At 36.8% G+C, this 16569-nt stretch overlaps 2 protein-coding genes across 2 annotated transcripts in view; one reads left to right on the top strand and one right to left on the bottom strand.

Annotated features, from left to right (window-relative positions):
* Window positions 1-11399, top strand: part of LOC590007 (titin) — a 220906-nt gene extending 209507 nt beyond the window's left edge. The window contains exons 153-162 of the mRNA XM_030974532.1: window positions 302-1411; window positions 1897-2094; window positions 2591-2788; window positions 3120-3342; window positions 4056-4169; window positions 4635-4719; window positions 5045-5291; window positions 5742-5866; window positions 6421-6601; window positions 8810-11399. Coding sequence (XP_030830392.1) covers window positions 302-1411; window positions 1897-2094; window positions 2591-2788; window positions 3120-3342; window positions 4056-4169; window positions 4635-4719; window positions 5045-5291; window positions 5742-5866; window positions 6421-6601; window positions 8810-8985 — 2657 coding nt within the window. The 3' untranslated portion in view covers window positions 8986-11399. The remainder of the gene's footprint in view (window positions 1-301; window positions 1412-1896; window positions 2095-2590; window positions 2789-3119; window positions 3343-4055; window positions 4170-4634; window positions 4720-5044; window positions 5292-5741; window positions 5867-6420; window positions 6602-8809) is intronic.
* Window positions 11400-13810: 2411 nt separating this feature from the next.
* LOC585421 (cilia- and flagella-associated protein 65) overlaps window positions 13811-16569 on the bottom strand; it is a 31397-nt gene continuing 28638 nt past the window's right edge. Inside the window, exons 36-37 of the mRNA XM_030974098.1 lie at window positions 16225-16323; window positions 13811-15829 (exon numbers count right to left, since the gene is read on the bottom strand). Of these exons, the coding sequence (XP_030829958.1) occupies window positions 15484-15829; window positions 16225-16323 (445 nt within the window). The 3' untranslated portion in view covers window positions 13811-15483. The remainder of the gene's footprint in view (window positions 15830-16224; window positions 16324-16569) is intronic.

Here is a 16569-nt window from a genome sequence, read left to right on the forward strand (position 1 = left end):
TGCCTGCATGTTTTTTATTTCATTTGTCTCTCCAGCCAAGTGGAATGTAAGTTTTTGATGAATGTGGACGTATGAGAATAGAGATGTAGATATACTGGGGTTATTTTTGTTTTTACGTGATTTCCCTAATTTATAGTCCTTCCCATCAAACATTTACCCCTCCTTTTCCAACTCTAAAACATTTGGACATTTATATTGATAGTTTCAAACCTATAATTTTGTCCGTCCTTACCTTCACATTGCCGTTCACAAGCAAAAGTTAATCATCTCTAATTATTTTCCATTGATTTTTATCAACCAGGGGAAGCATTACCAGATCGCGGTGGAGATGTTGGGCGTGGGCGTCATAAGACTCGCAAGGCACCACGATCACCTCGCAGTTACCTCGATGTTGCCACCGAGAGTACCCGCCCTCATCAAAAGCGTTCTAAGCATCTACGCGACCCATCAAGCCTTTCACCAACATACAACTACGAATCGAAGCGCACACAACGCAAGGATTATTACACACCAAGAACCGACGTTCTTGCGCCGTCACGCAGCCGCTCTTTCAGTCCGACGTCACCAACGGGATTATCGCCGTCATCGCGCTATTCTCCATCCCGCCCGCATACGCCATCGACCTACCGCCCGTCTTCACCAATGGGAACGTATAGGCCTTCTTCCCCGACGTATCGTTCACCGTCACCGGCTTACCGCCCCGCATCGCCGACATACAGGCCGTCATCACCATACCACAGCTACGCAACATCAAAACGTCTAAGTAGCCGACAAGGTGTAGAAGACTCGGGCGTAGACTATTATCAGGCAAGGTCTGACAGACCTTCGCAATATGCTGAAATGAAGGAATCTCGTAGAACGACGCGAGACTCTGGACCCGGGTTTTTGGATGTAACGCGCACATCGGCGACATTCACGCGATCTGGTGGCAGACCCCTGCCAAAGTTGACCTCTTACACCGCGTGGTATGATAACATGCGAGGCAACCGCGATCGACCATCGACGCCAACAACGACTGACCGCACACGATACACTGAGCCATACCGCCCAGCATACACTGAGCCGTACCGCCCAGTGGTGCGAGATCGACCTGTGGCGGGGCCCACGAGGATACCGCGTCGCGTCTACCGCAGCGAAGAGGAGGACTATTACTCAGCACGCCAGGTTACAAGTCCCTACAAACTGGATGACAGGTACAGCCGAGAGTATGGCGGTTACGAGGTAAGCGATGATGAGTTTACTATGCGAACATACGCACCCAGCGCTTCGGGAGTCGCAGCCGACGACGAGGAACCAGAGTATGCGGCACCAGAAGAACCAGAACAGGCCGGACCTCCGTCCTTTGACAAGAAGTTCCAGGACATGTCTATCCGTGATGGAGAAAGGGTAGTCCTGGAGGTAGTGATTACCGGTAGGTTTGAGGTTGTTGTTTTTTTAAAGAAAATCTGAAAATCTACTATCTGAAATGCTAAGTCTTCCTGACTCGTGAAATAAGAATTGGATTTTGTTCTTCTCTTTATGTCGGATAATTGATTTGTATTTTTTGAGCGGAAGATGACAATGTCCATTACATTGACTTTAATGAGAAGATATTTCTCATGACACATATAGAAAAGAATGCCGAAGGAGAAATCACAATATCTGTATCTGCCCAAGTGGCGGAAAATAGAGAAAAGGATATGGATGAAGTTTAGACCAGATCCGTGCCCTTCACTTTCGAAAGTATATTAAGCTTATATGAACTCAAAGGAATATGAGACGTAAGGGCTGGTCACTGTAAGAGAAAACAATCGAGCATCTTAACGAATTTTCAATTTTAAGACAAATTTGAATATAATCTCATTCTACTAGATACGGTTATCAAATTAAACTCATAATTCTCTCTTTTTTTAACAGGCTCTCGTCCAATGGACGTCGGCTGGCTCCGCAATGGACAGGACATCGTTGACTGCAAGGAGTTCCGCTACGTGAGCCGTGGCAACATCTACCAGCTGGAGATTGCAGAAATCTTCCCCGAGGACAGCGGCAAGTACACTTGCGAAGCCCTGAACGACCACGGAGAATCCGAGTGCAGCGCCATGATTACCGTCAATGGTGAGTGCAAACACTTATTGGCGTAGCACCCATTGCGACATGAAAACTTATTGACGCACTCTTAGGTTTTATCATCGCATTCAAATCTTTTGATGAAGGAATCTATCTATCATACTTATGTCCTTTGTATTCATAGATGATTTTACTTTTTCATTCTCGTACCTTGTTTTAACTTGACTTTAACTTGAGTTTGTAGTACAAACAAAGCGAAAATTGTTCAACATAAAGGTTACAATTCTTGCATTTTTGTTCTATTCCTTCTGTTTGATGATAGTGGACATCGTAATATTTTGCTTATCGACACAATATAGTTAAATTATCCATTTTTATAAAATGATTGTTGTGATTGTTCATGATTTGTTTAATGATTCGAAAGTCTTTAAAAGGTCTTATGTACAAGAACTTAACAACATATACAGCACTTGTAGTGTTTCGACACCAAATCACCAAATTACCAACTTAAACAACAAAAATTGATTTTGTTCTAATTTTGCAGAAGAGCCAAGCGTAAGCATCAGTATCTCACAGAGCATGGATGTTGATGTTAGTCTGAGTACAGACATGCCATGCACAGCCACCATGGACGAGGATCACATCCCACCAGAGTTCTTTGAAGAACCTCAGTCACAGATGGTAGAAGAAGGCACCACTGCAGTCTTCACGTGTGATGTAGATGGTGACCCAGTACCCTCTCGTAAGAAATATTAACTTGTTTAAAATCTGTCTGTCTTGGCCTTCTTTTCTCTTTTCCACCTTCTCCTCTCCTCTTCACTTCTCTTCTCAGCGTGCGTAGGGCGAACGCATTGTTTTAATGTTTGCTTATTTTGGTTAGTTGTTGTAATTTCACAGAATTCAGCAGAATTTTCCCACCACTAATTCCAATGTCACGGGTATATATCGCACCGCTGCCACTATGCTGATGATGGGTAATTCCCACACCAATCTTTCAATTTATATGTGTTCATATCCCACCGCTGCCACTATGCAATATCTCTTTTAATAAACCATTTAATCTGTTTCTGCAGTGACGTGGTCAAAGGATGGTCGTCCGTTCACAGACGGTGGTCGTTTCTCGATCCGAAGTGACAAGTTCACGCACACCTTAGAGATCCAGAATGCGCGCTCAACCGACGCTGGTGTATACGCCTGCACGGCCAGGAACAGCGAAGGCGAGGTCGTTTGTGAGTTCACACTCGATATCCTGCCAACCGGTGCTGATGATAAGGGAATCACCGCCTCTGATGTCAGGTAGGTTTTATTTGACCATCTTAATTTTTATTTAATTGATCAAGGTAGATCATGAGGAAAAATTGAAGTACAGTTTCTACTGAATAAATTATTCTCGCAAAAGAACCGCATCATCGACCCTTAGTTTTTATTATATACTCATTCATTTTCTCGAAAAATTATTAATTCTGAATGTTAATTACATTACTGTTAAATGTTTGTGGTTTAGCCAAATCGATTATTTTAGTAGTTTAGCTGTACTAATGTGTATAGTTTTCACGGATAGTTTAAACACGGTAGTCATGTCTCATAAATAGAAATAAATCTCGTGCACATGCAGTCACGAAATATCAAGCATTTCAAGGACACTGTCTTAGATTTTGTGTAACTGTTTATTTCAATTCTTTTGCCGTTTTAAAGAAAGCAATATTTTCTACTAAATTTCTATATGACTGTATATCTTCTCTAACGTGAAAGCCGTATCAACTCAACTTGATGTTTAATATTTCACACCCTTTATTTGAATAATAAATGCCCCAAAACAGAAAATACCTAAATAACTTTTTTTGTTTAAACGGCATTAACATTATAAGCCGAAACTTTAGATATTTATTATAAAGTTTACACGCGATGCCATATATATCACATCATTTTTTATGCCATGCACATATTGTTAAAATTCTAGAGTAATTAGTTAATATTTCACACTTCCACACTTTTTGCACAACGCACAGTAGTGCTGCAGCACGTGACTCTGCAGAGTCTGCCAAGTCATCCTCTGCACCTTCCGCCGAACCATCGGCATCAACAGCACCCCAGGGCTCTGCTGGCAAGGGACCTAAAGACGGGTTAGAACTTTCTTCTCTGTAGATAGTATTCACTCACGTTTTTTTATTATCGGTGAAAGTGTTTAACTTTCAAATTTTATAATTAATTTAGTTTATCATTAAAGCGCCTGCTTTTTATTAAATATCATAATCTGGAATAAAATATGGAATTGCCTGAAGTTTAGAATTTTCTCCAACAGAACCTTAATGTATCAATTACCAAGATGAAAGGAAGTGGTTGCAAATTTTAGATTGTCACAAAGTTTAAATACAATGAAGACTGCTATTTCGTCGTAGGAAAGGTGGTCTAAAGGTTACCTCTGAAACAGAAGTTTGACAACCAGAAGACTCATAATATGCTCGGGGAAACAATGGCTGTCCTTGTAAGAATGATAGCGCCTACCGGGGTATATTTTGTTTGAGCATTGTAATGTTATCAAGAAGAAATTACTTACATTCTGTCCATTTATCACTATCTATTTGCAGCGAATCAACAACAGGAGTTTCTGGATCCGACACAGATTCACAAGAAGGAGGTCCACCTAAGTTCCTTAGGGGTCTTCAAGAAGAGGTATGAGATTTGATCCTTTAATCATTGATTCATTCGCCATTTTGTTTTAAAGAAACATTCAGACATCAAAAATGGGAAAAGGGAAAGCAGGAGACAGGGATATATGGTTAAAGAAAAACAGAAGAATAAAACGGAGCATCATAAAAATGTGGTTCAGAGGCTTGACAAAAGAAGTTGATTCTACTAAAGTCGCTAGTTATTGGATAAAACAAAAGCAGAAAAAATGAAGAAAACTATTCTTCTTATGGATAATAACTCAATATTCATAACTGCCAATAATAACGAATAACACAAACACAATTATTTTCAATTTCTTAATTTCCAGTATGCCTGGGAGGAGGACGAGGTCGTACTTGAATGTCATGTCCAAGGTGTTCCCATGCCAACCGTCAAGTGGTTTGTCCACAACAAGGAAATCGAGTCGGACAAGTTCGTGGTCATCACAATGGACAACGACGGCGTTAGCCGCCTCACCATCTCTGAAGCTTTCGCGGAGGACTCGGGCGTGTACCGCTGCGAAGCGACCAACTCTTCAGGAACGGCTTCAACGTCCGGAGAACTCATGGTTGCAGGTCAGTAATAGAGAATGCCTCTACATTCATGTTTTTAATATTGCCGCCGAATGAAGTTCAATGGGGGACTGTGAAACGAGTGACATAGGTATGTGCCTGTTTAAGTGTGGGTGGGTGTGGGTGTGTATGCCCGTATAGAAAATCACCAAAATACAACTCCTCCTTTCTTGAGCAATGTGATTCTGCTTGTTTTTTTCTGAAACAACCAGGTTGTGTCTGAAAAATTTACATATAATTTTGTAACCATAAATAATTTTATGTGCTAATTTATTCCAAATCATACCCCAAATCTGCGTTCTAAATATAACGCTCTGCATACTTCACTCATTCATCTGGGGAATAGTGAATTAATGAATTCATCCAGGTCGGTAGTTAGTTGATATGCTAGATTGGTCTCAACTCTTTCAAGGAAAAGCGTATTACACAGTTATTCTTCTGAAATTCCTACAGGTAAAGTGGTCGTTCCCAAGGCACCTGGCGGTAAGCCAAAGGTGGAACAAGCCTCCAAGACCTCCTTCAAGATCACATGGGCAGCACCAGCAGAGGATGGGGGAAGTCCCATTTTCAACTACAAGGTGTGTATACAAAATGAGCACATAACACCAACTAAAATAATCTTCGTATCCTTAATCAGTTACGAATAATAATTATGTTAATGTGCTGTGACCAATCACTTCCATTTTCCATTTAATTTTGTGTGAAGGATTGATGATAGAAATGATGTAGTGACTGTTTTAGGGTATCAGTCTTGTGTTTTTATATGACTCTTCAGTCATATAAAACTGTCATATGAAACTGTCATTTTGTCATTGTTTTGGAACATTTGATATGGATCCTCTCCCTTTTTCCCTTCCCTGATTTGTTCATAATCATAAAGAGTTGTTCTTGAACTATGTCTTTTTCCTGTGGTCGGATTTTCTTGATGTAAATAACATTAAAAATATGTATATATTTTGTAAAGGTACAAGAACATATATGTCTTACGTTTACTTTGTACACATAAAATAAATGTATACATGTAATGCCTTTCAGTTCTATATTTCTTTGATTAAACAGTGGTGTAACCTGTTTCGTTGCATGCTATAATCACCCCCTTCCTTTCATTCCCTCCACCTCATTCTGTTGCTAGGTTGACGGCCGAAAAGCCAAAGAAACAGGGTGGACCGAAGTCGCAAACGTCACTCAAACATCCTTTGAAGTTACGGGCATAGTCCCCGGTGTTGAGTACGTTTACCGTGTCTCGGCCGAAAACGAAGCCGGCTGGTCCCCGTCAACTGCAATCTCAGATCGCGCAGTTATTACAGAGTCAGGTAGAAAATGAAAATCCAACATTTTTCTTGTTCTCGCTTTTGCACTGATAGATATATAGAATAAGCAGCATGAAATATATTGGAAGATGATTAATTTGGATTTATCATCCAGTCTCTGAGTACGCTTTGCACTGTTGTAATATAAGTGAATATGTAGATGGATAGAAGTTGCACATATTAATATTTCAATATTGCTTCAACCGAATCTCATTTAAGACAAAGATGACCTCATAATGGGGATATATCCAGTCGTTTGTAGAAATAGAATATTTGGCTTTTGCAAGCTATTGTTCTTGGTATGTAAAGTCTGCAGCTCAAGATTTGTCATTTCATTGCTGCATGTAACAAAAAACTTTGTAGAATTTTAATCACATATTATATCTCTTCTTTTCTGTCAAATTAACTTGGAATGAAGTAGGTAATTTAGCCAAAAAACACCGTTTGGAAAGCAGCTTCATTCACGACTTTGAATTTATAGATACTTGTAATTTAAAGAACAATTATAATTATATTCTTTTTTTGAAAAGTAACCTTTTCTTAAATTCGAATTCTATTTCCACATTTCTTAAGTCTTTTCTTAGAGAATAAATGAAGAAAAGAAGAAAAAGGAATAATACCTAATGAATGTCCAGAAGCATTCGTTGATTTTCATTTTTTGTATATATTGGCATTATTTCAATACAGATTAAATTTGTACAGAATCATTTTTACAAGGTACGTTGGTCGCTTTGCCTAGCTAGAATTTTTTCAATTCTGCATTTTCATCGTTGAAATATCATTCATATGTTATATTCTCCCTTCCCTTTTCACAGCTCATTAGAACTACCCTCATTATTAATTTTATTCTATATTTTCTTATATTTTTGCTCTGTTGCATGCAACAGCCTCATAATATACTTCACATTACGCTTGCATGCAGCACTACCTCACTTACTTTTCATCGTGTTAATACTCATTTATGTTTTATGTTTCATGTATTAGTAAACAGAGTTGACTAGAGGATAAATAGTGGGAATAGTAGATACAGTGATAAAACTGTCTATGGCTAAATGATGAATAACTTCTTGATCATTCACTGCGGATGACTGGCAAGTACTACTTCAGATTTGGTCAGTAGAACCCACTGTCCTATATTTCTTCTCATCCAAGAACTGCAGAAGTTGACTTCCTGCCTTCTAAAAGTATATTAATTCTGTTCAGAATACTTGGTTGCAGAGAAAATGTAACTGACCAGAATGTTTTTATAACGATAAAATTTTTGTTTAAGGCAGTTAGTATTGTATGGAAAACTGCACATTATCAGCTTAGTTTTGCACTTTCCAAAGGAGCGGCCTTTTCATGAAATGAAATGTAAACCTTTGCAAGTAGCCTACATGGAGTGATGATACAAAACCCTTTGATGACATGCGCACATTTTATTTTGAAAACTTGCAATCTTTTCTCCTTTTCCAAGCATTGACTTATTATTGCATACTTTCATCTCACCAACTTAAGTTTTCACCCGTCAAAATCATATTTAAGTATTTATAATTGACATTTATCCTTATAGTTTGTAATATTCAATTAGCACGTACTTTAAAAAAATATCCTGTGTGGTCAAAAAGAAAAGAGCTTGTTTTGCAATTGGTTGACACTTCTTTCCCCTTTTCTCCTTTCAAGTGACTGCAAAAGTTTTACCCCTTTATTTGAGTTTCTAAGAATGCATTTCCAACCCTCTTAGCGACCCCAAATATATTTAAGCCCTTGACAATCCCTGAAAAACAGTATAAACAAAGTTTTGTTTATGTTGAGATTAGGGGTAAGGTATAAGGTTACTTGAAAGAATGAATGTTAAAAGTGATGATCATATAGCATCGAAAATGTATCCATTGTGTCTTAGATACAGAAAATTTAACTTAAATTTCAATAGTACTGCATTCTTTTCATCACAACTCTGTTAGTTTGGTTTACAAAACGCGTCATGAGCTAAAAGAATTATAGCACACTTCCTAGTACTTTGTTATAGTCATCACAGTCATATAGCTTTAAGCAAAGGTTTCTTATTGCAGATAAATATAACCTCTTCTAACAGATGTTAACTTCCGATAAAATTTGAAACATTTTTGACATGTGAAATAAATAATTAATGACCGCGGGGAAATAGAAGCCATTAACTTAAATTGGTTGATAAAATCCTCTAAACCTTGCCTGTTTATGTTTTTCTTTCAGAGTCCCCGCCAAAAACGTCATCTAGCACCGACAAACCGCCAGTTGTAAAGGACAGTCCACCCAACAAAGATCAAGCAGGAAAAGGCCCCGGCCCTAAGCCATCAGCAGCCCCACCCCCTCCCCCTAAGCGAGGAGGTGGAGCTTTAGCTAACCGGATGGCCAAATTCTCAAAGTAGAAGATAGTTTTTGTAGTTTTAGTGTAGCCTCTTTCTTCACACCACTAAAATTCATCCAAAAATTATTCATAAAAATTCTAAAACCCTCCGAAAAATTACAAAATAAAAATATATGATAATTCTGTATTTCTTCCTCCTAGCATTGCATGATTTTAGATAAACTGTGATTTCTTTCATTTCTTTATGATTATTTGATATGTACATAATAAATCTCTATTTTGGAATGTTTTCTTCAGAAATATGTCTGAGAATTCTCCTGCTTGACTTTGGTAATGACTGCGCCGGCTAAAGACAATACAGTAATGCATATGATTGGATATGCCTCAAAGTGATTTATGTTTTATAAGAAGTGAATATGGAAACAATACCATATAAAGCTGATGAATTATCTGTCATTCTTATAAACAATGCGTACGTATTATGTTAGTTAATTTTGCTTTACCATCAAGCAAACAAAACGACCAACATTTTCGTACAAGGAGAACTGTAACATTTTTTGTATAAAACAAGCGTAACTAAGTTAAACTTTTCAAAGCAACTTGAAATCACACAATTAATGTAAACAAGATTATTATGTAATGTAATATTTATCATGGAATCATGCCATTTACCTGCGGGTGATGATGATTTGTTACCGACATAGATGTAAATAATTCCGCTAAATTTTGTTTTCTTTCCGACGGTCGGTGTCAGATGAGTTTTTTATAAAGCTCTTTTTTTCTCGTTTTTTCGACTGGAATAAAATCTGTTGATAGTGTATAATACACGCTGGAGGACCCAGACTATGAAATGAAAATTTAATTTGATTTGATTTTCAATAACATGTATAAAGAGAGTTGATTGATTTGATCATCAATGTGCCTTAATGAACCGTAAATCTGTAATATGTCTTGATGACATAAATCATATGAGAGCTATATGATAATACAGGTCATGTGACTTTACATATAATAGTCTTCCATTTTGTAAGAAGCAGTTTCAAAAGGAGACAATGTGCCTTTTTGGTGCTATATTCAAAAGGAGACAATGTACCTTTTGTGGTGCTATATTTCATAGAAATTTGTTTCTGAATATACCACCTATTTTTATGAATCTGACTATGCAACTTTTGTATGCTGATAAGTGACAGAATCATGAACTATTTGAAATAAATAGTGAAGACTAATGTAAAATCAAAAGTGATTTGCAAATGTTGAGAATGTATCAAACTTTGAGGAGACTAATCAAGTAGTCATTGATATGAAATGACAATGACTTTTTATATAAGCAATATGCAAATGAGTGCAAGGAGAATAAATTGCAGATATGTTATCAACATTTCAATGAATATTTATGAGAACAATGAACAGGAGTTTTGTGACTGTGGTGGACACATAAATTCCGTTTGCAGTGTGGTGGAAATTATACATGAATTATTCATTGAAATTTTGATAAAACGTATTTATAGGGCATCTGTTTTGATATTGTTTTTCAGAATCAAATAATTGTGGTGGTTATTTGATTGAAAAACATATAAAATAATGACCTTGCATTCATTTGGAATATATGCATTATATTCTACATGATCAGTGGCAACGAAAAAGAAATTAAGCGATAAGTTAAGTGAAAGTAATAGTTTTTATTTATAGAAAAGAAGAAATTTTGGAACTGCTTGTAGTGCTTCTTGTAGAAATATTAAGTTGCTTAAGATTTTTTTTTTGCGCATTGTGTTTGGGCAGCCAAACGTACCTTTAATGTTTTTTATTTGTAGTTTTGTTTACTTTGTAGTTCTTCACTTTTGTAAAAATCTTTTTGTAGATGCGTTTTTGTCAAGTATAAACCTTTCACATGTAATTTAATGCATTTAGTTTCTTCTTTTCCCTCCTGCGAACTCTAAAACAGCAGTTCTAGCTTTGCTTTACCTCCAATATGTAGTACTCGTGCAGTGGCGTTAACTAGAAATATACCGTGGATTTAAACAGATTGTTTTTACACTTTATCTCTCTCTCCTATGCTGTATGTATAGTTTGTAATATCAATGTAGAAAGAAAAAGTAGGAGGGATAAATCCTTCAAAATCTATTTCTTTTTTGTTCTGTAATTACTCGATTTAAAAGTTTTTGTTATTTATTTATTGTATGTATTGATTGTATATCAAGTGCCAAAAGCGTTTATCAACAAGTTCTAAAATAGAATACTAATAATATATTAATTTCAGGCATTATATTGCACATTATTGGCAAAATATTTTATCATCACAATGCGAAACGAAGGAGAAAAAATGCAACTCATTTAACCATGCAATAAAGAATGTTTGGGGCAAAATCTAAATGTTTTTATATCTATCTGCTCAACGCTTTGCGTGTTCCCAATTTTCAAGAAGAAATTTAGAATCCTTAATTACCGTTGAATAAATGTGCAATTGTATCTCTAGAATTGTATGGTATTGCGTCATATCTTAAGGTGTAACAATCTTGTGTTGATAAGAAAAAATAACAATATTGTGAGACAAAAATAGCCAGAGAGTGACAAAGTATGAGACAGAGAGAGAGAGTATGAGGGAGAGAGAGAGAGAGAGAGAGAGAGAGGAGAGGGAAAGAAAGAGGGACAGCAAGAGACATACGGTAAGGGAAAAAGAGATACAGAGAAAAGAGATTTAGCATCCTGAAGTACCATTCAGTAAATTTGCAATTGTACCTCAAGAATATTATGGCATAGTGTTGTATTTCAAAGTTCTATTTTTGTAACAGTTCTGTGCGGAGAAGTGTTATTGAAGTTTGTTTGTTCATCTTTATTCAAGAAAGTATACATGTAACATAATAATAAAGATGTGACATAAAACCCAGGACAGAGATTTGTATTACATTAAATGCATCTCATGCAGGGTTGAACAATTACAATACACAAAAACAAAACGGAAAAGAGAACATTATAACATCAGTGTTTTAAATGAAAACATTAATAATTCCTAACAAAATAACAAAAACAAAAATAATTATTACTTTCTTAGTTAGCAATGCCTCATAATACATTTACATACCGTTCGAAGATCAAAGATTACAGTAATCTTGATCTAAGGAGACACGAACGAACGAACCACGGGAACCTATCTCCATAGAGAGAGAGAGAGAGAGAGAGTTGAAGAAGGGGAGAGAGCGAAAGAGAGAGAGAGAGAGAGAAGGGGAGAGAGAGAGAGAGAGAGAGGGAGAGATAGAGAGGGAGTTCCCGTTATAACAATTTATATACGTATCCTAATTTAAAGCAATTACACCGCCAAGTGTTGTAGTGATTCCAAGTGAGTTCAGATAGGCTGTAAAAAACAATATAAACCCACAGAATATACTTTTGAAATATTACTTTTCCCAATTACATAATTATGCCACACCTTACATTCAGGTACCGTCATCATATCTGTCAATATAGTAGCATGCGTAATCAAACCACGAGAACCTGTCCCCCATAGAGAGAGGGGGAGATAGAGAGAGAGAGAGAGAGAGGGGGAAGAGAGAGAAAGAGGGAAAGGAAGAGAGAGAGAGAAAGAGGGAGAGGGAGAGAAAGAGGCCTCGCTATTGCAAGTCATACAAAGTAGTTAAACCACTTACACTCCCAAGTGATATTGTGATTGCCAGGTGCGTTCCGACCGGCTGTAAAAAATAACATACGACCCAAACAGTACGGTTTTCAAGATTTCATTTCTCAGTTGTGGATACCTTACTTTGCATTTACATGTTTTCAACATATCTATAAGTCTTTTCTTGTTGTCAGGAGTTATCAAACCTCGGGAACCTATCTCAATACACAGTAATTTGGGAGTCCAGCCGGCCTCTGAGATAACATCAGTGTCAGACACAAATAGCCAAAGAGTGACAGAGTATTATAGAAGACTGAGAAAGAAAGTGAGAGAGAGAGAGAGAGAGAGAGAGTGGGTGGGGGTGGGGCGAGGGAGAAGAGAGTGAACGAATGAATGGGAGAGAAAGAGACATACAGTAAGGGACATAGTCTGAGAGATACAGAGGTGGGGCAAAAGTATGAGAGAGAAGAGAGGAAAATATGATTAAAAGGGGAGAAAACACTTGTTCTAACATTGTACCCAGGCAGTGTACATCTTGATGTACATGTACCGGTACATTTCTTCAAGGGAATGAAGCAATAATCGGGTTGAGTGGGAGAAAAGAGAGATGGAGATTGAGAGGAACTATATAGAATGAAAAGCTTCATATAGAGTTGCTGATTGTAAGTGTAGGAGTAACAATTGTATTTAGACAGGTGTTCAGAAAAATTCCCCTAGATTAACAATTTTGCCTTTATTCAATCTCACCTTCTCTCTCTCTCACCCACACACGCACGCACACACACACACACACACAAATATACATACATACATACTTTCGCTCTCTTTTTTTCCAATGCTTGCTTAATATCACTTAATACACCTGTTCATCTTTTTCTAACTGTCTACCTCATAATTTTCTTCCAACAAATCAACAATTTATTCTGAATTTCCCCATCTATCGTCTACAAAAATAAGAATTGCTACATGTTAGGGATCCTTTCCTAAGATTGCACAGGTTTAAGGCAATGTCCATATATGCCTGCATGACTGAACGCATGATAGCGAAGAATATGCCTTCAGGGTTACTTACTCTTATTTCAAAACTTTCTGCTGGAAATCTAGTCATCTCATGATCTACAAAATAACTTTAGCAGGAGACATCCCTATGGACAATAAACAAAAAGTTATTAAAAAAACACCAAATGTCTCTCGTCATTAATTGCAAGATGATGGAATCTCATTACTGAGCTTGTCTTAAAAACATTACTTAAATGAAAAAAAGATAAAAGCTCAATTTGTGCACACTTCTGAAACACTTTATTCAAATGTAAACAAAGTTTTCTGGTAAATACACAAAATCTCAAGAGTAAAATATAATTTACCTATTTACAGAACAGATGGTGATAGTGCAAACTTTAAAGCAAATTTAGATATCAAATTTTGTTTCATGCTGGTAGACAATAACACATAGAATGAATGTTTGCTGTCATAATACGGCCCCATGAGGTGTATAAAGACCTGTTTTCTAGACTGTCATTATTCTTCATTTACATATACATGTACCTGTATTAAAGGCCTACAGGTCTGAATCTTTTAATAGTCGGGTTCACATCTCTGAGATGATACTTCTTTACACTTCTAAATATTATTGAGATCTTTATGCTAAATTCTTTGATAGTATAACTGAATCATTGGATATAGTTTGTACATATATATAGGTAGAACACTTCAGTAAGCCTTATTACTATATATCCGTATTGCCAGGTGCAGTATTTTCAATATAATTAGTAGCATAAACAAACATATACATAAATCAATATCTCAACAAAGGAATACCGGTATGTGTATCTATGTACAAATATTTACAGTATTAACATATAAGGACGGTTGCTCACACATCGGCATTTATACATATACGCAAAAGCAATGTTGCTTGGATTATAATCCAACAAGAAAAAATAAGCAAGAATGTTTAGTTAAGTATATTCTCTAAGGTTGGTACAAGGCATTTGAAAGGCACACTGAACTTAATCATTAATCTTACATCACATAAAGACCTTGGTTATTATGGTTCCTTTCAAAAAAATGGTAGAGGATCAAGAAAAGTATACTTCTTTCTTACTAACTATTCACTAAAGTTGGGTACCATAAGTGATGATAAGTAAACAGCATCAATATTTAGAACAATTTTGTTTTCTTGCAGAAAAGTAGTGAAGTAATTCTTCAAATATCTTTTTAAAAGCAGAAGATAGAAACCATCTACAGCATTAAGTTTTCATGTTTAAAGGTCAAAACTTGTCTTTACAAAAGGAATATCTTTTATACAATACACAATCATGGTGACAAAATGCCCAAATAAAATTACCATAATACAGGTACACAATAGTCATTCCTTCTCATAGTCCTTTGTTTTTTTAAACTTTAGAATGATTTAAATTTATAACTATTGTTCCTCTGCAATGGATACACTGTAATTAGGTGTTTGTTCATAGGAAAGTAAAATATTGTTGATAAAATACAGAAATATCGGTTCATTACTCCTTCCTACATAATCCTTTCCTCTCCAAATAAATACCAACAGATTATGCAGCTATGCATTCTTGTTCTCAAACCCACCTTCATTGCAGTACATTCTACATATATTCTAGGGCTATATTGCCTGAGCTCAAGGTGTTTCTCTGCATTTCTGAGTTACCCTCATCTTCTGAAAAAAAGCATTAATCTCCACAATATAGATCACAGCAATTCGGCAATTGACTAATATCCTTTTCAACAGATTCTGATGTAACATGACACTGTACTTTGAAAATCATTTGTGGAAATTTGATTTAAAGCTGAAGAAATAACTCAGAAAAGGCCACAAATGTATTTTTTACATGAAAGACATGAAAATTCATGTGCACATAGATGTTCAACCTGTTAAACATTGATTTCCAAAAGATATTTCCAGGAACGAGGGCAATTCTATTATTTTGCTGTTACTTGAGAGGTTTGACTTCCCCTCCTCCCCGTCGATCCCACCAGCTCCACCGAGACCTTGGGCGTGTCCACGGACCGCACCTTTCCACCGGACCCTGCTCTTTCTCCTTTGGATGTCTTCCCCGACCCCGGTCTGGTGCAAGCCCCTATGACAGAGGCCTGCTTGGGTTTGGCACCTGGCCCGGTGGGTGGGGTACGGGGAGGGGTTGAAGGGGGTAGGGCTATGAGGCGGGGTCTCGCAGTCAGGTTGATCTCTCCCCCGAAGGCCTCCATCATGATGTTGAAGAGGGTGTTCTCAAGAGCGGATTCCACACTGGTAGCAAACTCTGGTAATCTGTACAGAGACAACAAAGAAGTCATATGTATTAAGAAATAAATCCCTTTCCTACAGCAATGATGATAAAAGAGACTAAAAACAATTTACATATATATATATGTACATTCTTAACATGAAGCATAGTTCTGGTAAAGACAGCAACTGTTGCGAGTTACAAGGGCTTTAACTCATATACTGTAACAGACACTGAACACCCTCTGGCTCTCAACAGATGTTATTGGATATTCTTTTAATCTGTATCTTATTATTCAGGACAGAAATTCAAAAAAATAAACACTGTCAAGTATCAAGATGTCAGTAAAATATGAATCAGAGAGTGCTTAAATTGAAGAAAGAATGCAATTAGTTGTTAAATTAACAAGCTATCTTTCACTCAGTGGAAGGGTACATACCTCTTAAGATTCTGTTGCTGTAGTCTTTCCCTCTCCTCTCGCAAGCTTATCTGATAGTCATACTCTGTGTGCATTCCAGGGGATGACTGAAGCACAGACCTGGAGAAAAATAGATTTGATGGAAGTTCTTATCAATCAAGTAGGTGAAACTGTTAATAGACCCAAGTTTCAATGGCCACAATTTTTTAAGGAACCTCCATGCAATCCAAAACGGATATTCAAAAAGAGAACTACATGTATCACACACAAAGAAGTAATGTATTCCTTGTTTAAAAACCACATCAGGAAGTACAGGATATCTTACAGTTTCAACAGATTTGTATGGCTGAGCAAACTATTCAATAG

The sequence above is a fragment of the Strongylocentrotus purpuratus genome, unplaced genomic scaffold, assembly GCF_000002235.5.
Source record: "Strongylocentrotus purpuratus isolate Spur 01 unplaced genomic scaffold, Spur_5.0 spur5_scaffold_7, whole genome shotgun sequence".
Classification (NCBI taxonomy): Eukaryota; Metazoa; Echinodermata; class Echinoidea; order Camarodonta; family Strongylocentrotidae; genus Strongylocentrotus; species Strongylocentrotus purpuratus.